The sequence below is a fragment of the Paroedura picta genome, chromosome 10, assembly GCF_049243985.1.
Source record: "Paroedura picta isolate Pp20150507F chromosome 10, Ppicta_v3.0, whole genome shotgun sequence".
NCBI lineage: Eukaryota > Metazoa > Chordata > Lepidosauria > Squamata > Gekkonidae > Paroedura > Paroedura picta.
In genome coordinates, this window is record NC_135378.1 from 13,314,417 (window position 1) to 13,338,978 (window position 24,562).

At 46.6% G+C, this 24,562-nt stretch overlaps 1 protein-coding gene across 1 annotated transcript in view; it reads right to left on the reverse strand.

The window, feature by feature from the left end:
• Nucleotides 1-24,108, reverse strand: part of LOC143819692 (uncharacterized) — a 36,103-nt gene extending 11,995 nt beyond the window's left edge. Inside the window, exons 1-5 of the mRNA XM_077301597.1 lie at nt 24,100-24,108; nt 10,057-10,354; nt 9,480-9,563; nt 9,219-9,302; nt 8,619-8,837 (exon numbers count right to left, since the gene is read on the reverse strand). Of these exons, the coding sequence (XP_077157712.1) occupies nt 8,619-8,837; nt 9,219-9,302; nt 9,480-9,563; nt 10,057-10,354; nt 24,100-24,108 (694 nt within the window). The remainder of the gene's footprint in view (nt 1-8,618; nt 8,838-9,218; nt 9,303-9,479; nt 9,564-10,056; nt 10,355-24,099) is intronic.
• Nucleotides 24,109-24,562: the final 454 nt, after the last annotated feature.

The window sequence follows — 24,562 nt, forward strand, 5'->3', positions numbered from 1 at the left end:
TTTTAATTGATGGTACTGGTTCAGATCCAGCAGTTCTCCTGTTCATTGCTATAGTGTCTGAACAAATAGCCATGCAAAAACATCAAGTGTTTCATAAATACTGGGAAGAAGCCAAAATTCCTGATGTTGTTCCTGAAAAGCCTATTAATTTATTTTTAGAATTGGCTCAGCAAATTGCAGTAAGTCTAAATGTTTCTAATTGTTATGTTTGTGGTGGCACAAATATAGGAGACCAATGGCCCTGGGAAACCCAAGAGTGGAAGTGGAATACTACAATTCCATATGATAATGGTTTAGTTGAGCCCCATAAGGGCCAAAATCAGTGGCCCCTATACACCTCTCTGGTGGGACAATATTGTATTCAAATGCCCAAAAGGAGTGATCCAATGTCTAAAAGACAATTTATGGGTCACTTAAACTGTAAAGGAATTCATATTTTCAATGGTACCACTCCTATTTGGTGGACAAAGTCAAATATTACTCTGCTTAACCCATGGGAAAATTTAACAGATACTTGTGCTCAGATTTGGAAATTTGGAAATGCCTCTTATCCCTGGGTGGCCCCACCAGGCCTATATTGGATTTGTGGGACAACTGCTTATACACACCTACCCGAAGGATGGTATGGAACTTGTACATTAGGGACGCTCAGACCATCATTCTTCCTCATCCCACGAGCCCAAGGGCAATCTCTTGGGGAAAGAGTTTATCAACCAAGAGAGAAACGTGCTTTAACTATAGGGGAGTGGAAAGACAATGAGTGGCCACCTGAAAGAATTGTACAGTACTATGGACCAGCTACTTGGGCTGAGGATGGGTCTTATGGATATAGGACCCCAATTTATATGTTAAATCGCATTATTAGATTACAAGCAGTAGTAGAGCTAATTACTAATGAAACTGCTAGAGCTTTGAACCTAATAGCACAGAAGCAAACTAAATTTAGAAGTGCAATCTATCAAAATCGACTTGCTTTGGATTATTTACTTACTGCTGAGGGCGGTGTGTGTGGAAAGTTTAATCTCTCAAATTGTTGTCTTGAAATAGATGATGATCAGAATGTTATTCAAGAAATTACACAGAAAATGACAGGTCTTGCCCATGTCCCGGTACAAACTTGGAATGGATTAAATGTCAATGATTGGTTTGGAAACTTGTTTTTGGGAATTGGAGGTATTAAAACTATGGTAGGAGGAATTATTTTAATCCTAGGTCTCTGTCTCTTGTTGCCATGTCTTATTCCTATGATAATAAATAATTTAAAAAGGGCTATAGAAAACATAATTTCCAGACAAACAGAAGCTAAAATATTAGCCCTGGGGGAGTATAAACCACTCCCAAATACAGATTTAAGTGAAGAAGAGACTATGACAGTAGAGATAGAGAGAAAATGTTAATGTGCTCCACAAAGAAGAGTTAAAAATCAAAAGGGGGGAATTGATATGGATTGTATAGTTTGTGGAACACAATTTAGTCATACACACACTTTAGCCACAGTCTGTTCATGGTTTATTTTTAGGTCAGACAGAGTGTATTGCTGGCTACTGTAACATCACATGTATATAGAGTTATCTCTTTGTTTCTCCAGGTAACCTTGAGTCTGTAAAATGTAGCTTCTGTAACATATCTACAGAAATAACTGCTCTATGTAGTCACTGAAACAAAGAATTAAAATGAAATAAGATATATTCGTCGGTGATAGGTTAGACTGGGAGCCCTCCGCGTAACCTGACTGGTTAGAGGGACAGATAGGGATGACGCGTCGGGGGTTATAAAATTAACTGTATTGTATCCAAGACTCCAGAGACGGCACCCTTCCCTTTAGGTGCTTTCTCTCCATGCTTTGCAAACCATGTATCCTGAATAAAACCTTTTTGCTTTGAAGCTGCCTGTTTGTTGTGGTCTTGTAAAATTTCCCTTGCATGGCCTATAACAATATCTTCCAATCTTGCCTTCCTGAAACCAACTACTGGTGTAATTTCTTGTGCACTGGGAGTTTGGGTTCCTTTTCTTGACATATATTGCAACAGATAAACTTTTCTGAGATTGGTTTTACCTTTGCAGTGTCCATGAGCTCTACTCCCATATTGTCACTGTCAGCTCTTTATTGCAGGCAAACCCAGCATCTTGTCATTCTTCCATTGCTTGTGCAATTCAAGGCTGCATTTCCTGAATTAGTTTTTCAGCCATGACTTCCCCTGACAATATCCAAGCTTGAATTGCTACATTGCTTTTGAACCATTGATTCATATTGGTTTGAAGCAGCAGAACCAAGTTGAGTCCAGGGGTACCTTTAAGACCAACAAAGTTTTAGTCAAGTTGTGAGTTTTTATGTGTACACACACTTCTTTAGACTGGTACCAGAGCTTGCAATAAACCCAGATGCCAATTTTGCTGTCACATATACGCAAACACACACACAATCATCGGACCTAACAACTTCAACTGCACTGCACCATCTCAGGCTCATTCACTTGTTCATCTTCAAACATTGCATATGCCATTAAATGGTGACAATATCCTATTTTCTACATCAGGGAAACCATCTGCCAAGGGATAAATGGGCATAAATTTAACATCAGGAATCACAAGACTGAGAAACCTGTGGGAAAATGCTTCAGCCTTCCAGGACATTCAGTGGGGGACCTCAAAGTTGCTGTTTTATTACAAAGGAACTTCAAGAACAGAATGGAAAGGGAAATTGCTGAGTTATAAGTTATTACAACACTCAAAACAAGGGGATCCCCAGGACTCAACATATTGGTTTCTTATCTCACCATATACGATAATCTCATTCAGCCCTTATATCTGCATTCTTAACAATCCCCCAGAAGGGCCACAGGCCCTCTTCATTTCATTTCATTTTTTGTTTGGAATAATGAAACTGAATAGTGGATTGTACTGTAACGAATTCTAGCTCCAAAACCCATCTGGAGATTAGCAGGCACAAGTCCTTGGCTGCAGCCCAGAAGTTAGGGGTGTCTTTGGCCACTTCCATCTTGGCTTTCCTGTGATTCCCTAAAAACTGTTTGCTTTGTTATGGTTTTTGTGTGTTCTTATACTGATGTTTTTGTTTTTTATTGCTGCTTGCAAGATTTTCTGTATATTTTTATTTACTGATGCAGTGGGGGGAGGGTGGGTGATACTCCAAAAGCAATATAGGATCTGAACTGAGGACCCATCCACATTGCTGCTTCAAGGCTACCTGATAAAGAAGTCAGATTTTGCAATCGTGAGTCTTGTTGGTGTCTATAGGTTGCAATCCTCACAGGAATAAAGGGAGGGAATAAAGACAACTGAAGATGGGGAGGAGATTAAAAGTTGGATGGTTGTTGGTTGGGAAGGAGAGAAGGGGGAAAGATGAGGATGTAGGGGCTACTAGGAAGATGGAAAGAGAAACCTAGCATGAGGCAAGGGATACAGAGGAAATTGATGCAAAATAAAGAAAGATTGACAGATTGTTTAAAATTCTCCACCAGAATAACTTGAGTTTAGGTGCATTAGTGATGTTTTAGATACAGTTTAGGTTGATTTAAGACCTGTATTGGACCTAGCACCAACACTGAGTGGTGGGTTACAAGATTGTTGTTAGGTGCGAAGTTGTGTCCGACCCATCGCGACCCCATGGACAATGATCCTCCAGGCCTTCCTGTCCTCTACCATTCCCCGGAGTCCATTTAAGTTTGCACCGATTGCTTCAGTGACTCCATCCAGCCACCACATCCTCTGTCGTCCCCTTCTTCTTTTGCCCTCGATCGCTCCCAGCATTAGGCTCTTCTCCAGGGAGTCCTTCCTTCTCATGAGGTGGCCAAAGTATTTGAGTTTCATCTTCAGGATCTGGCCTTCTAAGGAGCAGTCAGGGCTGATCTCCTCTAGGACTGACCGGTTTGTTCGCCTTGCAGTCCAAGGGACTCGCAAGAGTCTTCTCCAGCACCAGAGTTCAAAAGCCTCAATTCTTTGACGCTCGACCTTCCTTACAGTCCAACTTTCACAGCCATACATTGCAACTGGGAAATCCATAGCCTTGACTGGACACACTTTTGTTGGCAGGGTGATGTCTCTGCTTTTTAGGATGCTGTCTAGATTTGCCATAGCTTTCCTCCCCAGGAGCAAGCATCTTTTAATTTATTTGCTGCAATCCCCATCTGCAGTGATCTTGGAGCCCAGAAAAATAAAATCTGTCACTATCTCCATTTCTTCCCCATCTATTTGCCAGGAATTGAGAGGGCCGGATACCATGATCTTTGTTTTCTTGATGCTGAGTTTCAATCCAACTTTTGCACTCTCCTCCTTCACCCGATTCAACAGGCTCTTTAGTTCCTCTTCACTTTCTGCCATTAGAGTGGTATCATCTGCATATCTGAGGTTGCTGAAATTTTTCCCTGCAATCTTGATCCCAATTTGTGACTCATCTAAGTAAAATACAAGTCCCCTTAAACCCCCCCCCCCACTAAAATACAAGGGCCATTTCGCACAGAGCTCAAAGTTGCTATTTGGTTGCTGTTAGCGAAATCGCTACTTCAACTAGCGAAATGTAACTAGCTGTGCCCGTAACGCACAGCTGCGGTTTTTGCGGAATTTAGCACTTTCACTTCTCGTCACTTTCGTAACCCACAGGCTTCCGGTTCTCCGTCTTTTCGCTACAAAGGAGGTCCCTTTTTAGCGCTTCTGGCCTCCCGTGCCCGTCAATCAAACTGCAGGCACACCTTTGACCTCGACCCTAAAGCCGGACTTGTCGGGGTTCCCTTTTTTTAAAAAAAAACCAGGAAACCCCGTAGCAACGCGTTATCGTCAAATCATTGGCGCCCTTGGAACGTGTTTTCTATTGTTTTCTATGAACCAGAGGTTGATGCATTGATATGTTTGATTGGTTAATCCCCGCCCACAGTACACGCCCACAGGTTACCTGCTTATATGCACCTGGGCAGACACGCGGTCGGCCTCACTCTTTGTTTGCGTAGCCTACTGCCCGCAGCACAGGTTAACGTTGCAATGGAGAGGATTATTTTTCAATTGTTGTCTCAGATGCTTGCGGTGGTCCAGCGTATCCACACCACCGTGCGGCGTAGGAGGGCTGCTTCAGAGGAATACCGAGAACGTATTGCCAGAGCGATGACCAGCAGTACAAGACGTTCTCAACGGGCAACCATGGCGGCAAAGAGGCACTGGCAAGCTCTGGCAGAGGTCCGGTTCCCCCCCCGGTTCTGGGCGGACGAAAGATCCTCTGACTGGTGGGAAAATTTTGTGTGGACTCGCTGGGATGATGACCACTGGATTGCCAACTTTAGAATGTCTAGGGGAACATTTTTTGAACTCGTGGAGGCTCTACGTGGACGCATGGAGAGGCAAGTCACTGGCATGCGGCGCCCCGTGCCAGTGGAAAAAAGGGTGGCGGCTGCATTGTGGTACTTGGCCACCCCTCAGTACTTCCGGACAGTAGCCCAGCAATTCGGACTCGGAGTCACTACGGTTGGCGATATCCTTAAGGAGTTCTGCCTCGCCATGGAGGCGGAATTGTTCAGCAAAGTCGTGTGCCTCGGAGACCGGCTTGGAGCGGTGAGTGTCATTCTATCCCCTTTGCCCTTTAAATTTTTTTTCTTGTTTGACAGGTCAGCAACGAAGACGCGATGCACCCCACGCTGACATGCCATGGCTTATATTCTTTTCTTTCCCTTATTCCAGAGTATGGACGGGTTTGCCAGGCTTGGATTCCCGCATTGTTTTGCGGCCGTCGATGGAAGCTACATCCCTATCCGTGCCCCCGGGGGAAGCATAAAGGAGTACGGGAACAGGAAGGACTTTTGTTCTGTTCTCCTGCAAGGAACTGTGGACTTCTCCGGACGGTTTATCGATGCCGAGGTGGGGTGGAGTGGCAGGAGGCATGATGCCCTTGTTTTCAGGGAATCGAACCTCAGGAAAGCCATGGACGAAGGGGTCTTTGTTCCAGGAAACCCCACCGCCACCATTGAGGGCGTGCGTGTGCCGGCGTTGGTGCTCGGGGACGGAGCCTACCCATTACGCCGCTGGCTCATGACTCCCTATAAGCGGCCAAGGACAGACGTGCAGAGCCACTACAACCTCAGTCACTCCCGGGCAAGGAATGTAGTGGAGCGTGCCTTTGGACGTTTGAAGTCCCGGTTCCGTTGCTTGATGTCACGACTCCATGTGCATATAGACAATGTGACTCCGCTGATCATCGCGTGTGTCATTTTGCACAACATATGCGAGGACAAGGGACATAACATCCCCTTCCCTGTGGATGAACCTGATCCTGTAGTCCTTGAGGACACACAAGACATCCCTGAAGCAAGGAGAAAAAGGATCTATGCGGAGGGGTGCAAGGTTCGGGACGCCATAGCCACCCACATCTACAGAAAAAGGAGGCGTGTTTGATTGTTTTTCCTACTCTGTTGTTGAATAAAGTTTTATGTTCTTTGTTTAACCTTGTCTTGTGCGGTTTGTCTACTTAGCCAGCAAAAAACGGGGATTCTCTGGTCCAAAAGCACTTTGACAGCCCTAAATGCTAACTCCCCGCTGAAATTGACAAACACAATATGGAAGCGCTGAACGGGGAAAGTTTGGGGAGGCGGGTAGCCAGGAAGTATTGGCGACCCCTGTCAAACCGGAGGATCAATCCACTTATGTTCCAAGGAATAATTTCATTGGTGGGCAGCTTTGATACATTTAAAATAGGGGTGGTCGATCAGAGCAATGCATGTTCGTTCCCTAACCGTCATTCCGAAGATGCCGAAGCCACGGAAGGGCTCCTTCTGGCAGCGCGCCGAGGCTGAGGCACTTCTGGAGCTTGTGCTCCAATCGAAAAGTGTTGGCCGCCTTATGGCCAGCACCCACTGCCACACGAAGGGTGATTACCTGGTGTTGGCATCGAAGCTGAGGGAGAGGGGCTACGTCTGGACCTGGGAGCAGGTCCGGACAAAATTTAAGAGGGTGAAGCTGGACTTCCTCAACAGTCTTGAACAGTGGGGGGGGGGGGTCCCGCAGCCAAGTGGGAGAACGGTCTTCCACGACCAGATGGTGAAGATATGGGAGAAGGCTGGGAAGCCCCCGCTGGAAATGAGGAGGCATATGGGTGAGTGCTGCCCTCGTTGTGTTTTACCCTTAAACATGCATGGAATGACTAGCTGCCTCTTTCCCCTACTGTCCCCAATGAAATTCGAGAAAGTATTTAGATGCTGTCAACCCCCTCTGACTTAGCCCGCCAGTACTGTAGAACCACTTTGGTTGTGCGCTTTGACTCTAACTGTGGTGTGGCCACCAGCTGTGTTTCATCTCTGGTTTGTGTGCTTTTAATTATGATTGCTCTTTTTCTTTGCCCAGCCACACAATCACCATCCAAGATGGCAAAAGCACCTGAGCTTGAGGAGGGGGAGGAAGAGGGACCTTCCACCTCAGGACAGGCTGCAGGTGAGAGTTTTATGTCTGTGCGGGAGACCCATGTGTGTGTTCCCCCATGGAGCAATATGGGAGCCTGCTGTGATGCTTCCATTTGAAGTGCTATTAAATTCTTTGTTTGATTTCTGTAGCAGAAACTATGGAGGCAAGGCTGCGTGCCATGGAGGCCAGAGTGACTGCCTTAGAGGCTGAAGTGGCAGACCTGAAAGGGGAGTTAGAGCAGCAAAGGCAGCAGAGGGAGGCGGAAGAACGTAGGTTATGTTCCCCACTGCCCAACTCTTCTCACACTGTGGCTAAGGCCACTAAAAAGTGTATGCATGTAAACTAAAAAAATTGGAAAATATGTGTGGCACTAATGTGTACTTTTTCTCCCTCCCCACACAGTTAAGAAGAAGGAGGACGAAGACCTGTTCCGCCGCAAAGTCAGGGGGACCATGGGACGGTTGTGCAGGAGAGTGAGGGAGATGGAAGGGGCTGGGGAGGGGAGCAGTGGGACCTGAGTTTTGTTTTCTGTTTGTGTTTTGGGGTGGGGGGTGTTGGGGGGGTTCCTAGTTACATTGCCCATTTTTCTATCCCTGTTAAATATATTGAATTTGTTAAAAAAAAGTTGGCTTTCTTGGAGGGTGGGGGTGGTGGTGGGGGGGTCCAAGTTACATTCCCTTGTTTTTTTCTCCTATTGAACTGTTTTTGAAAATAAAATGTTGTTGTAAATTTACTGAAAAAGACTCCAGTGTGACTCCTTACACTCGCACACCTTTCACCCCAAACTCCTAAAACACCTTTAACCTTTAAAACACCCTCCAACCTCCAACCAACACAACGGTGCCAGAATAGGCACAATCACTAGAGAGGGTACACAGAGACAGAGTCAAAAATATAAACTTTATTTAACAGACAACAGCAAACACAGATAACTAGACAAACTGGCCCAAACTAGGAGGGGGAGAACTTGTCCGCGGGTTTAACTATTCTCTTCCCGAGAACAGTCCTCCTTCTCGTTTGGGTCGAGGCATTCTGAGACGGGGTGGGTGGGGTGGGTGCTGGAGGTGGTGGGGGAGGTGTGGGTGGGGGGGGGATGTGCACGGTAATCTGAGGAGGGGTGGCCGCCTCCATAACCGCGACCGCCCTCTCCATCAGCCTCCTTATCAGTCGAACCTCCTCCACGCTTTCGCGTAGGGATTGGTTCGACTCCCTAAGGATGGCACGGAATTTTTTTCCCTCCTGGGCCACGAGGGAGAGCATCGCCTGGTCTGCGGCAGCGGCACGCCTGGACTCCTCCTGGCAGTGCTCGAGGATCCTTTCTCCCACGCTAGTTAATACGGAGACGCGCCGCAGCCTGCCGCGTTCCCTCGCCAGCCTCTCCTCTGCTTGGAGAGCACCTCTAGGTGGTGAGCCGGCTGGCTCATCGTCTTCTGAAAGGACCTCTGTTGGCAAAAAAAGAGAAACAGAACTGTTAGTAACATTGAGACAGTCAAAACCCACCCTGGTGCACATGGTGGCCTTTCTTGGTTACATATTGTTAAACCAAGACTCAAAACTATGCCAGGGGAGCACATAGTTATTGTTTGTTTGCCCATGGTGGCCTTTCTTGGTTACATATTGTTAAACCAAGACTCAGAACAATGCCAGGGGAGCACATGGTTATTGTTTGTTTGCCCATGATGGCCTTTCTTGGTTACATATTGTTAAACCAAGACTCAGAACAATGCCAGGGGAGCACAAAAATGAAAAGGAAGCACACAGTTATTGCACACAGACATTGTCCTGCAGCCATGGCTCGAAAGGAACAGTTCATGCACGCTCACCATCTTGTATCTGTATACGCCTGCGCAGGGCAGGAGGTCCAGCCACCCCACGCTCCTCCTCCTCCTGCGTCCCGGGTATGAAATCTGAAAAAAGGGAAAAAAGAACATGATTTAGGACCAAAGTGTGGCAAAGCAAGCTTCAAACCCTAAAGCAGCAACGTTGAGGGACTCTCTTCTGTCTCTTGGCAGTGCTGCTGCCCTGCACAAACAGAAAAGCACAAAGCAGTTAACCCCCCCCCCCTTATTGCAACTGATACTTACCAACATTTGTGGACGCCCCAGAATCACTGTCCTCTGCCACCGCTGCAGGGGACTCGAGGACCACCGTCCCAGGCATCTGTGTCTCTGTGGACAAGAGCAGAAAATAGTGAAAAAGGAGCAAGCATACAACCTGAACCACACAGCAAGCTCCCAAAGTAGTGGCTAAAGCACTGCAGAAGGCCTATGGCTGAGGCATGCTGCAAAACTGTTTTGGTTGTTGGTTAAACACAACCGTTTTAAAAAGCCACCAAAAGCAATCCACAAACATCCTAGCATATTATGCGTTGCAACGGACACAAGGCATACAATAGTGAAAAATGAGCAAGCATACAACCTGAACCACACAGCAAGCTCCCAAAGTAGTGGCTAAAGCACTGCAGAAGGCCTATGGCTGAGGCATGCTGCAAAACTGTTTTGGTTGTTGGTTAAACACAACCGTTTTAAAAAGCCACCAAAAGCAATCCACAAACATCCTAGCATATTATGCGTTGCAACGAACACACGAGAAAACGATTCCCAAACGTCAGAACACACATTTGCTCAAAATGAAATATAAAATAAAAATAAAATTACTTACCGGAGGCAAGGGGCGTTTGCTGAGGAACCTCCTCTGGCTCCCCAGGAGCGATGGCCATCAGGTCCACCGTGACCAATTCCGCGGCTCGTTGCTGGACGGGGGGTGGAGGCCGAAAGCTGGACGAGGTGCCCTCGCCGGGATCCTCCTCAGCGGGTGGTTCCTCGACCGGGGCAGCCGGCTTCCGAACCACCTTAAGGCTCCTCCCGACGCGCTTCGGCCTGCCGGCTCCTTCCCCGTCGCCGTACAGCGGGCGCTGCTCCTCAAAGTAGGGGCAGGTCACCTTCTCGTTGCCGGAACCCTTATTATGGTTCACGGCACGCATGTACTCCGCCCGCATTGTTTTAGTTTTGGACCAGCATTCAAGGCCGGTCCTGTTGTGGCCCAGGGCACGCATCTTGATGGCCATTTGTTCGAAGACCTCCCTATTCCTGTGCGAGGACTGGAAGGCGTCCTGGATTTTCTCTTCCGAGAAAATCGCGATCAGGTCCCTGATCTCCGCGTCCCTCCAAGTTGGCCCACGGCCGGTTGCAGGGACGGACGAGGCTTGCGAAGAGGATTCCATGGTGCTTTCGCTAGTAGCTGAGCAAAATGGAGGTGCGAGGTGCAGGGTGCAACGGATCATATACCTTCCCGCACACAAAGACAAAGGGACTAGCCGGCTCCTGATTGGTGGAGGGCAGTAGGGGACACGCACATTGGCCACATGAGGTCACATGTCACGTTCAAAACTCCTCGCGCGGGAACAGGATCTGCTCCTAATGGCCAGATTAGCGCCTTTTGTTTGACTTCTCGCATGCGCTGATTCGTCCACACGCGGGAAGAGCAGTTTGAACATGCAGCGGGAGCCATTTTACTGAAATGTCCGCCATTACAAAAACGCATGCCGGTGTAAAACCGGGAGCAAGTGCAGCGGTACTCGACAGTTCCCCAATAATATTCACCAACCAAAGCATAAATCAATGACATGTAACTGGCGAACGTTCGTTGGCACACTCAGCGGAAAGTTTTTTAAAATGAACGGTGGACGGCGACTCCGCTTGCCGGAGGTCTAGCCGCCGATGGACGGGGTTGTCCGCACCCAAGCACAACCACGCACCCGGAACTACACAAAGACCCACTACACATAAACCGCCCCTCATGCTAGAATCATTTCTATTGAACCCCTCTAAGCTAAACAGGAGACTGCGAGCGGCGAACGTTCGTTGGCACGCTCAGCGGAAAGTTTTTTAAAATGAACGGCGGACGGCGACTCCGCTTGCCGGAGGTCTAGCCGCCTATGGAAGGGGTTGTCCGCACCCAAGCACAACCACGCACCCGGAACCACACAAAGACCCACTACACATAAACCGCCCCTCATGGTATCACCTCGAATCATATCTATTGAACCCCACTAATCTGAATCATATCTATTGAACCCCACTAAAAGGAGACTGCGAGCGGCGAACGTTCGTTGGCACGCTCAGAGGAAAGTTTTTTAAAATGCTCCCCGTACGTTGACTCCGCTAGTACTGGCCGAAGGTAGACAGGGTTTTAAGCTTTGGGCAAATGTTTGGAACGTGACGGTGTGTGCCACTGTGCTTTTGAAAAACTCTTGTGGTGTCCGGGCAGAATTTCAGAAAGTGATCGTGCTTGAAAGCCAGTCGCTGTCTCGTTGCCTCGTAGATCCCTGCTCGCTCGGAGAAAAAAAATGGCGGACAGTTCGCCGGAAGTTAGGAGGAAAGGCTCGGGAGGAGGGACTTTGAAGAACCCGCAACAATGGTAACGCACAAGTCTGTGGCGCTATTGTCGCAGATTGGTTGCAGGAGTGTATCGCTATCCGGAGGGTGAATCCACTTTTCTGGATTCCCCTGGAAGCGCTACAACGAAGCGCTTTTTGCGGGTCGGTTGCAGGACTGTTGCAGATTGTGTACGACGTCGTGGGTTATGGCAAATTAGTAGCGTTTCCAATTGGCAACCATCCTGCTACTTTGAAGCCGTGCGAAATGGCCCCAACAATTCAGGAAATATAAATCCAGGAACAACACCACAGCTAACCCCCACTGGGAACTAGGGGGAAACTGCATTCCCTTCTTCCTTCCTCCTTTGGGGGGTCTACAGATCTTCTCTTCATCCTGGCCTCAACCATAGACCTGGTGGAAGAGCTCCAACTTACAGGCTCTGTAGAAATGTTTTGAGATTCTGGCAAAAATTTCATTGTTATGCTGACCGTGGGCATCAATGTATCTGAATTTTAGTAGAATAAGAACCCATTATTCATTCTAAACCATAGGGTGAAATTTAGATTAGGACCCCCCTCATCACTTTGACATCAGTGGAGCAGACTGCCTTTCCAAGTCTCGTATCTTCAGAACTTTGTGGTTCCCAGCTTATTTTTAAATGTCTCTAGATCACTTTGGAAAATATAATTTTGGCTGGGAGTTCTCAAAACAGTGAGAGATACCTGTGAAGAGCTTGGCAGAACCCATTACAGAGTTAGATCTCTGATCCGGACCATCAGCATGCTGTCAATAAAAAAGGAAGAGTTTTGTGTGAAGACAGCAGGAAGAAAATAATTAGCTCCACCACACTGAGTGTCCTCATCAGAAGGGTAAAAAAACCACACAGTGTGAGAGAAGTTCTGTCTGTTTGAGTTAATAAAGCAAAGGAGAGAAGGAAGCAGAGCCCTATTGCCTCAGAACCGGAACATTCAATACCTCAGGATCAAGAAACAAAAAGGACCTTTCTTTCACAGTAAACTTTAGTTGCTAATAAGTAATTACGTTCCTTGCTGGAGTCTGCTGCCTGCAGACTTAACACCTGCTGAAGTTTTCTTATGCTTGTGTTAGTCATAGCAGGGAAATGGAAGAGATTGGGCCTAGTTAGCCTCCCCTTTGCTCACTACTCACAATTGATGGTGAGCCCACCTGTCAGTTGTTGAGGTCGTTGTACAACCCTTCCTGCTGGCCTTCTGCAGTTCTTCTACATTTGAAGCACTAATATTCTTCCTTTCCTTTCCTGAAACGGGAGGGGAAAAAGATGTGCCATCACATTATCACATTAAATTAGAGAAGTAGCATGGCTGTTTGCCATTGTTGCCACCAGTTCTGGTTTGAGAAATACCTGATTTGCAGGGAGGAGCCTAGGAGGATGAGGTTTGGGGAAGGTGCGTACCTGATCAGGGCTCAGTGCCATAGAGTCCACCCTCCAAAATAGCCATTTTCTCCAGGGCACCTGATCTCTATCATCTGGAGATCGGTTGTAGTACTAGGAAGCTGGCAAGCCTTATGCCAGAGCTTTGGGCTGGGTTACCATCTGCATGCTGATGACACCCAGGTCTGTCTCCTGATGGACGGCCACCCAACTCCCCACTCCCCCCCCGAAAACACTTGTCAGATGTTTGGAAGCAGTGACAGTCTAGCTCAAGCTAAGTCACCTGAAACTCAACCCCTCCAAGATGGAAGTTCTGTGGCTGTGCTGGAAAGGACCAGAACAGGAAACGCACCTGCCTTCCCTGGACCTCACACTCAGCCAGGAATCTGGGCATGATCTTTGATGCCTTCCTTTCTATAGAGGCACAGGTCACCAGAATAGACCAAATGGCATTTTAACATCTATGACAGGTGAGGCTTCTAGCACCCCATCTGGCCTAACCACAGTGATCCACGCATCAGTCATCTCCTGGCTAGACTTCTGTAACTCACTCTATGCTGCCTTGCCCTTTTTCCTGACCCAGCCCAGAAATTGCAGCTAGTGCAGAATGCAGCTCCTAGGGTTCTCATTAGAACACCTTGGAAAGCCCCTATCCAGCTTGCGCTGAGGCAGCTGCATTTGTTGCTGGTTGAATTCTGGATTTGGCTCAAGGTTTTTGTTTTGAGCTTCAAGGCCATTCACAGTCCGGGCCTTGAGGCAGTGAGGGACCACCTAGCTCCTTCTGCCCCTCGTAGAGCCTTGCACTCTGAGGGTTCTAATATGTTGGTGATCCCTGGCCCGCGTGAAATGCCCCTGGCCTTTTCGATCCTGGCCCCTGCCGGGGGGAATGAGCTCCCAGAACAGTGAAAGGCCCTGGCAGAACTCACACAGATCTGCAGGGCCTGTGAGTGAGAGCTCTTCTGCTAGGTGTTTGGTTGAGGCCAGGCCAAGGGAAGCTCTTGGGCTCCTTCCTGAGAAATATATTTAGCTGGTATCTCTCAGGGCACATCCCAGTACTTCTGACCTTATTCAGGCAGGAAGTGCCAAAACTTCCTCTTTCCTCCTCTGTCCAGCCTCACTGATAACTGCAGCAGACACGTCTCTTCCCTCACTGATGATGGGGAGGAGCCAGCATACTTCATCTAGTGATCTTCTACTTCTGGCAGCGGTTTATTGAACCATTCCCTATTTCCTCAAACTTGTTGGGATTCTTGCAAATATAAAATGAAGTTGCAAGTTCTCTCTCCTGTTTCTTTTAGTGCACGCTTCTCTTGAGGAGTTATTCCCAGGCTTACAGTCCAAGGTATAAGAGCACGTGTGGTGTAGTGGTTAGAGTGCTGGACCGAGGGAGACCGAGGTTTGAATCCCCACTCATGCCACCAAAGCTTATGGGTAACCTTGGTCCAGTCACTCTCTTAGCCTAACCTACCTCACAATGATGTTGTGAGGATAAAAGGAAGGAGGGGAGAATGAAGTCATTCATTCAGCCAGCATGGTGTGGCGGTGAAGAGTGGCAGTTTCTAATCTGGTGATTACATGCAGCCAGCTGGGAGACCTTGGACTCATCACAGTCCTGATAGTGCTGTTCTGACCAAGTAGTCCTGTCAAAAGCTCTCTCAGACTCACCTCCCTCATAGGGTGTCTGTTGTGGGGAGAGGAAGGGAAGGAGAATGTAAGCTGCTTTGAGACTCCTTTGGGTAGAGAAAAGCAACATCTAAGAACCAACTCTTCTTCTTCTTCAGTAATCTCAGGGCTCTCTCAGCCTCTCCTCCCTCACAGGGTGTCTGTTGTGGGGAGAGGAAGAGAAGGAGAATGAAGGCTGTTTTGAGTCTTCTTTGGGCAGTGAAAAGCAGGGTATAAAAACAATTCTTATTCTTCTTATACCTTGGTTCCCTGTTGAGGGAAAGGCAGACTATAAAGGAATTTAATCAAGCAAGCAATAAATAAGTTTTAGGTTTCCCTTAGAGAGCCAGCCCTGATGTCTCTGTGAAGAAAAACCGCAAAAGCACAGAGCTTTTCTTTTGCCCCAAATATTGAGTCAAGCCAGTTGTGATGTGCAATGCGTGGAAAAAGATTGCCTCACCTAAGAGGAGAAAGAAAGGACTCCTTGATTTGACTTGTTCTGTAGTTATGGATTGGATGAGATGGAGGCAGGAGGCATTGGGGAGATTATGTGGAGCTGTACAGGGAGGAAAAAATCATTCTGTAAAATTGAAATATTGATTGGTGTTTGTGCGCATCTGGGCTGTGTGTCTCCTTTGCGCCTCACATAAAGTGCCTGCAAAGAAAGCTAAATCAGAAAGCCCCCCCCCCCCAAAAAAATACTAATTGTTGGCCTGGACATCTGTTAATGAAATTCTCTTTCACAAACTGAAAAAAGAGATCTTAATAGCAGATCTGAGAAAACCTTGTTGTTTAATTTCTCTCTCTCTCTCTCTCTCTCTCTCTCTCTCTCTCTCTCTCTCTCTGTATATAGTCAACTACAAGATATATATATACACACACACCAAAAGAAGAAAAAGACCTATCCTAGCGGCAATCCACAATGAAGAATATTTCACAAAAATAAAGAGTGTCCTTTCTTCTCTTCTCTTGATTTTATTCAGCAGCAGGACTTCTGCCAGAACACTTTCCAGGTAATACCATTTTCAATAGACAATCCTCCCTCAGTAGCAAGTCCTGAACATTAAATTAAAATCATTATTACAGTGAATTACAACTTTTCACGTAGAGTTATACAAATTTAAGAAGTACAATTTTTGAAACACAAAGCAAGGCCACTGTACCTCATATGTTTTTTAACAAGTCTTTGTGTATGTGTCTAAACAGCAAATTTCACAACCTACAATTATAATATAAACTATCAATTTACAAGCATTTGTATTAAATTATTGTATTTTAAAATATTTTTGATAATAATACCTTACCTTCTAAATGGTATCAATATAACTCGGCCCACAGCTCATTCTGGCATGGTGAAGCCAGATCCCGATCTGTAAAGTTGCGTTCCCACTAGATCGTTACACCCAGGATTAATTTATTCAGACAGAAATACACCAGGTGGAATAGTTTAAAGCAATTGCCTATTGAGATAGTGGCATTTCTTAAAGATAACAGCCTACAAGAAACAAGATTGTTCTAACAGTTTATTCAAGCCCCACGATTGGAGGGCATCCAAGGAGTACATATAGAAGGATTTTCTTTGAAGTAACTTCCTCTATTTGTCAATTCTTTGATGTCCTTGGAACGTGATTAGTTTGATGCCAAAAAATAACAGTTGATCTGCTGTATGTTGCATTTTCGCACAGTGATTGATAATTGGAGCGTCTATGATAGAATTTCTTACTCCGGATTGGTGCTCTTGAAATCTAATTGTGAGTCCAATATACATTTTTTCACATGGGCATTTAATACAATACACACAATTTTTTGTCGCACAGTTGATTTTTATAACGAATCTTCCGTCATTGTAGTGTTTCCTGTTCTTTCAATTTTTATTTCAACCACCACCACCACAGCAAAAACTATAGCACAGTTCTGAAATCCCTAGATATCTGGGCACTGACAGGGAGGAGATGGTTGACTTTCATGCATCAAGCACTGGACTTGATCCCAGTTATCCTCAGTCATCTTCAGTTAAGGGAAGCAGGAGGTGGGAAAAACATTTCTGTGTGTGAGATCCCGGAGAGCTGCTGCCAATCATAGTAGTAGATGTTCTGCAAGGCTGGTGACAGCATACCCCAAGGTGGGGCGGTTAAACAGAGCAGTGGTCTGGTTGGGTACCAGGAGTCTTCACAGATTTAATGAAAACTTCCCTTGCAGGTCCATTCCACAACCATAGTGCTCTTGGGGGTGGGTGGGTGAGTGTCAGTGAAGATGGCCTCCCTGTCTGGGTGAGTCTATGTGAGAGAAGACAATCAAGTAGCCTTCTCCTCCTTTGTCTGTGAAGGGCCAGTGGCTTTCTCTGGAAGCTCTAGCCTACCATTGCAACATATGCAATGGCATTGCAGCATCTCCAGTACTTGGCTTTTCTTCTTGACTAAGTAGGTAACTGTATATTTTAAGAAATCGTCAATAAAAGTTCAGGCTATATTTGTTCCCACTAGGGTTTCTATCTTTACTGGCTCTCACACCTCATTATGAATTAGCTCTGGAGGGTACCATGTCTATCTTATGACTCTTCCTGAAGTTAGGTCCTGTCCATGTAGCTTGAATGCACTGAGTGCAGAGACATTCAGTATTGCGTTTGGTTACTTATATGCTTTTGGTCAGGTTCTGTCTCTCAAGTTGGCCAATAGCATTTCTGTGTCCAAGACATCTATGCCATAGCCCGGAAAATTTATGTTTTGAGTCAACCAGCTACCTTGTCCTCTGAGAGGAGATGAGGAATCAGGATATGAATCAGTAGAATGCAAATCTGAGCAGCTGGATTTAGAATCAGAACCAGCGAAAGAAGCCTCGGGGGATGAGGGCTGTTTGTTATGGCACAGGACAAAAGGACAGAAATGAGTTTGTCTTTCACTTCTGGGGTCTCCTGAGTGCTCAGGAGAGGCAGAGGAGTGCTAAGGTCAGCCTTAGCTTCTGATGCAGAGATGATTCAGGACCGAGGATTCTATAAGAATGCCTGGGTTTCAGTTAATTAGGCTGAGAGAACTCTGGTCCAACCTGCTACTTTGGACAGAACAACTGGCTTCAGACCTCTTGGTGGACTTGTTTTGCTAAGTCTGAAAACCTTGTGATTGCTTCAGAGCCTCCCAGAAAGAGTAAAATCATCAGGCTCAGTCCTGGCTGTGACATTTGATCTATTACCCTTGTCTGTGTACATACTGGAGACAGTGGCAGTACCCAGCAGGTTCCTTAGCTTCCCTTGCAGGTGGGGGACCAGGTATATATCTCCACTAAGCATCTCATGTTGTGGGGAAGATAATGGAGCAGATATTAAAGGGAGCGATCTGCAAACATCTGGAGGACAATTTGGTGATCCAAGGAAGTCAGCATGGATTTGTCTCCAACAGGTCCTGCCAGACCAAACTGGTTTCCTTTTTTGACCAAGTAACAGGTTTGCTGGATCGGGGAAATTCGGTTGATGTCATTTACTTGGATTTTAGTAAAGCTTTTGACAAGGTTCCCCATGATGTTCTGATGGATAAGTTGAAGGACTGCAATCTGGATTTTCAGATAGTTAAGTGGATAGGGAATTGGTTAGAGAACCGCACTCAAAGAGTTATCGTCAATGGTGTTTCATCAGACTGGAGAGAGGTGAGTAGTGGGGTACCTCAGGGCTCAGTGCTTGGCCCGGTACTTTTTAACATATTTATTAATGATCTAGATGAGGGGGTGGAGGGACTACTCATCAAGTTTGCAGATGACACCAAATTGGGAGGACTGGCAAATACTCCAGAAGATAGAGTTCAACGAGATCTGAACACAATGGAAAAATGGGCAACTGAGAACAAGATGCAATTTAATAAAGATAAGTGTAAAGTTCTGCATCTGGGTCAGAAATATGAAAAGCATGCCTACTGGATGGGGGATACGCTTCTAGGTAACACTGCGTGTGAACGAGACCTTGGGGTACTTGTGGATTGTAAACTAAACATGAGCAGGCAGTGTGATGCAGTGGTAAAAAAGGCGAATGCCATTTTGGGCTGTATCAACAGAGGCATCACATCAAAATCACTAGATGTCATAGTCCCATTGTGTACGGCACTGGTCAGACCACACCTGGAGTACTGTGTGCAGTTCTGGAGGCCTCACTTCAAGAAGGACGTAGATAAAATTGAAAGGGTACAGAGGAGAGCGACGAAGATGATCTGGGGCCAAGGGACCAAGCCCTATGAAGATAGGTTGAGGGACTTTGAAATGTTCAGCCTGGAGAAAAGGAGGTTGAGAGGGGACATGATAGCCCTCTTTAAGTATTTGAAAGGTTGTCACTTGGAGGAGGGCAGGATGCTGTTTCTGTTGGCTGCAGAGGAGAGGACACGCAGTAATGGGTTTAAACTTCAAGTACAACGATATAGGCTAGATATCAGGAAAAAAATGTTCACAGTCAGAGTAGTTCAGCAGTGGAATAGGCTGCCTAAGGAGGTGGTGAGCTCCCCCTCACTGGCAGTCTTCAAGCAAAGGTTGGATACACACTTTTCTTGGATGCTTTAGGATGCTTTAGGCTGATCCTGCGTAGAGCAGGGGGTTGGACTAGATGGCCTGTATGGCCCTTCCAACTCTATGATTCTATGATCTCAAATATCAGAAGCTCTCTTGATAAACAATTTGTGGGACCCTTCCCTGTCACTCAAGTCATTAATACTGTGGCTGTTAGACTTAAGCTTTCCAAGTCATACAAAAATGTGCATCCTGTCATCCATAGCAGTCTACTCAAGCACATCCCATCCCTGGACCACTGCCAGCCTGCACTGGATGGTCCTTCCCCTGTGTTTGTTGATGAGCACACACATTATGGACAAGATCTTGGATTCTCAAGTACACTGGGGCAAACTGCAGTACTTAGTGGACTAGAAAGAGTTCCCAGAGGGAGAAAGGGAATGGGTGGATGCAGGGCGTGTGCAACCCCACTGAAGCCAGAGCTCAAAAGCATGCATGTGCAGCCTTTGCCGTGTTTTATATTCATTTTATATTTACTTCTGCTTAAACCAATATAACTCTATTTTAGTTAGTTTGCATGGTCCTAAAGTTCACAGAGAGTTCAGAAGGTGGGGCTGCCTGGATGGACCGTCTCTACTCTGCCATTCCCCTGGGAGGGGCAGGCTGTAAATCTGTTAGGTGGTTTGGGAATGGGTTATCTCTGTGGCCTTGGAAGCCAGGCAGGAGGGCAGCGCTGAAGTTAACGTTTGTCTCACAGGATGAAAGGAGGGGGGATGAGGTCTGGAGTTTTTGTGCCAAAAATTGGGATTGGGGGAGTGATGGGGGACATGTCTAGATTTATTTATTTATTTAAATTTATATACCGCCCTCCCCGGAGGCTCACGGTGGTTTACATGGAACATATGAACGATACATAAAACAATCTATAACACATGAATAACCACACAATAATATTAATACAGGTAGTTGTAACAATAAACAGTGTAAACAATGATACAGTAAATGGTACAAACTGGTCCAGAGCACTCCGGTGGAGTTCTAAGAGGGAGGGGAGCAGGGGCCCTTCATTCGCTGTTGGTTGTACGTGGTCTCAACCAAATGCCTGGTGAAAGAGCAATATAGACATTGCAAAGAGATGCCCTGATTCACCACTTTTTAAATAAAGTCATTTTCATAACAAAGTCTGTTTATTGGAAATATTGACTGGGACCACACACACACATACAGAGTAATCCTGCGGAGCGGATTAAATAAAAGAGTAAGGGCTGTCTGGGAGGAGTTAGGGTGGGCCCTGTCCGGGATAAAAACTCGGAGGGCCCAATCAGGAGCGCGCTGCTCCCCATTGGCTGCTGGCCCCGGCTGGGGACTCACCGCACTGACTGAAGTTGCGGCCGCCGCAGTGAGTCCTCCACCCCGGAAGCTCCTCCACCTTGGGGGCCCGGAGAAGCATTTCCTGCCCTTTGGGGAGGGTGAGGGGCTGGCCGCTGCCCTTCTCTGTGCTGCAGGAGCTGCCTCACTGCGGCGACCTGCCTCCCGGCCACCAGAGAAGCCATTCTCAGGCTTCGGGGAGGGTGGGGGGGGCGCCGCCGTTCTCTGGCCCGTGGGAGCCGCCTCACCGCAGCAAGCCGGCTCCCGGGGCCCACAGAAGGCTTTCTCAGCCGTCGGGGAGGGGGGGCGCTGCCGGCATTCTCTGACCCACGAGAGCTGCCTCGCCACAGCGACCCGGCTCCCAGGGCCCACAGAAGGCTTTCTCAGCCGTCGGGGAGGGGGGGCGCTGCCGGCGTTCTCTGACCCACGAGAGCTGCCTCGCCACAGCGATCCGGCTCCCGGGCCACACAGAAGGTTTTCTCAGCCTTCGAGGCCAGCGTTCTCTGGCCCACAGGAGCCACCTCGCTGCAGCTTTCTCAGCCTTCGGGGTGTGTGGGGGGGACTGCGAGGCAGGATAGCTGCCAGGCGGCTGGCCCCAGGAGAGGGATGCTAGCGCCCATTGTATTTCGCCATACAATGGGCTTTAAATCTAGTATATATATAAGAAGACAAACAATATATATATATAATAAGACAAACAACAATAAAATCTAACTTTTCTCCTTTGTTTAAACTATTCAAAACAGTCCATCTCAGATCAGACTATCTAGTAACCATTTCTGTACAAAAACTTCAAATGCCGTTTGCTCATTTACGCTTTCAAGTTATGCCATCAGCCCTACTCTCAGGCCGTTTTTCCGGTGTATCTTTTGCCCTTCGCCTATGTATTTGTGGAGAACCTGCTGTTGAAGACCTTTATCATTATGTTTTGGATCGCCCACTATACTTGGAGCCAAGAACCAAATATATTGAGAGATGTTTGAGTGGCCAGAATTTCCCTGCAAATTTGGACAAAATAGTCTTTTTATTATCGGATAAAGGTAAAGGTAAAGGTATCCCCTGTGCAAGTACCGGGTCATGTCTGACCCTTGGGGTGATGCCCTCTAGCGTTTTCATGGCAGACTCAATACGGGGTGGTTTGCCAGTGCCTTCCCCAGTCATTACCGTTTACCCCCCAGCAAGCTGGGTACTCATTTTACCGACCTTGGAAGGATGGAAGGCTGAGTCAACCTTGAGCCGGCTGCTGGGATCGAACTCCCAGCCTCATGGGCAAAGCTTTCAGACGGCTGCCTTACCACTCTGTGCCACAAGAGGCTCATTATTATCGGATACCAACCCCCTAATTAGTTCTAATGTTTCACTATTTGCATTACCACAAGGAAAATTTGAGCCAAATGTATGCCACCAGAGAGCTAGAAACCTGAATTCTTATTGTGTTTTATTATCTATGGACTACCGCATGTATTGTTCTAATTCTTTTACTGTTTTTATATCAACTGATATGATATTGATCAAATTGTAATGGCCTATAATAATTACCCACAAAAATAAAACCTGAAAATCCTCCTGAACTTTTAAGGAAGCCTGACAACTTTTTGATGCAAGGCTTAACTAGAGAAGGTTTGTTTGGTGCCAAGAGTTTTCTTTTGGGAGGGCTCAAGGTCAAAAAGAAACGGTTCCATTATGCTTCAGGGACCTATAGCCCTTTGTTAACCTTTTGTGGTCTCCAGGATAATGCCAGATCTTCTTTCATTCCAATCCTTCAGTGCCTCCTGTCAGAGACTTAATTGCTGAAGACTCTTGAACAGGCGACTGGGTTTTTGAAGCTGTTGGAAGAGTCATGCAGGTCTTTTCTGCTGCTAATGGAATTTTTGCACAAAATCCCACAGGCTCATATGGAACACAAACATCCTTTAACGGTTTTAGAGTGAGAGGTTCACCAGTTGAATTTCAAAATCAAGTCATTTGTTGGTATGTCAATACAGAATACAGATGGACATTTCAAATGTCCTCCTTGTTCTTCACACTCTGTGTTTGTGCTGGTTCTGCCTCCCAAGTGGTCATTTTGTGGTTGTGCCCATTGCCCTGTTCCCAAATTCTAAATGGGCCATAAGCTCTAAAAGATTGGGGACCTTGTGCAGTACATTAGGCACTTTACAAATCCAATGTTTTTGTAAGCAAAGCTACTCGTGGTGAGCCACATTCAGCTGGGTGGGTCACAGATTGTATAATCTAGCTTCATGGATGTCTGTATGTATTTTTCAGATTGCTCTTCACACATTATAGAATACATAGGCTGGTCTAGGTGCTTACCCTGGGTCAGATACAACACAATTACATGTGAAATGCGGATCTTCCCAGTGCCTGCATGTGTGGTGCCCAATGCTTGCTCCCCCCAGGCTGCCATTCTGAACCCCCCTAAACCATGGTACCTAGGGATGTATCTCCAGGGTCATCTAGCATTCTCTGTCCTGGCCCCCACCTGGTGGAACGAGCTCCCAGAGGAGATCAGGGCCCTGACGGGACTAAAACAGTTCTGCAGGGCCTGCAAAAGGGAGCTCTTCCACCAGGCATTTGGCTGAGGCCAGGCCAACCAACCAACACCTGCAGGACCCCTGCCCCTCCTCCCCCCAGAAACCCACTAAGACTCCTGGACCTGTTCGAGTTACCACTGTTCATGTCATGATATACATGTTATACTGTCACCCGGTTTATCAATTAATAATATTAATGTTATTATATGTATGGTTTCATGTATAGTTTCAGTTATATGTAAACCGCTCTGAGCCTTCAGGGAGGGCGGTATATAAATACGAATAAATAAATAAACAAACAAACAAATAAATAATAGTCCAACCCCCTGCACAATGCAGTAAATTCAGTGACCTCAATTCTATGCACAGATGATACCCCCCAAAATCAGAATCCCTGATCAGTCTGACCTGGAGGAAATTCACCTTCCAACACCAGTTGCGATCGGCATTTTCCTAGGCATGCATGAAAGGGGCACAAGACCCAAGCACTGACACAATCCCTTCCAGCCCTCCCACTCACAATCTGACTAAGTTAACATAATCAACATTTCTGTCAGATGGCTATCTAGCCTCTGCTTAAGGACTTCCAAAGAAGGAGAATCCACCACCTCCCGAGGAAGCCTGTTCCCCTGAGGACTCTGTCAGGAACTTCTGAATGTTTAGCCAATTTTTTAAAAATTAATTTCAACTCATTGGTTCTGGTCTGACCCTCTGGGGCGACAGAAAACAAGTCTGCTCCATCCTCCATGTGACAGCCTTTCAAGTATTTGAGGATCGTTATCATATTACATCTTAATCATCTTCACTGCAGGCTAAACAGACCAAGCTCCTTCAACCTTTCCTCATACAACGTGGTCTCTAATCCCCTTACCATCTTCATCGTCCAATTTGTCCACATCCTTTTCCAGTTGTGCTGCCCCAAAACACAATACTCCAAGTGAGATCTAACCAGAGCAGAACCATCGCCTTGCATGATTTGGACACTATATTTCTTTGATACAACACCAATCTAATTTGCCTTCTTAGCCACTGAAACACACTACTGACTCACATTCAGTGTTTGGTCTACTAAGACCCCCAGATCCTTTTTTCATATACTACTGCTAAGACAAGTCTCCCACATCCTATAACAATGCATTTTTTCCTCCCTAAATTCAGAACTTTACATTTACCACTATTGAAATGCATTTTATTCATTTTAATCCAGTTTTCCAGCTTGCCAATATAATCCTGTATCGTTTCTGTCTTCAGCCTGTCCTTCTTGACAGGAGAATTTCCGGAGGGGCTGAAGGAGGCTGTGGTATGCCTGCTAATGAAAAAACCATCTCTGGATC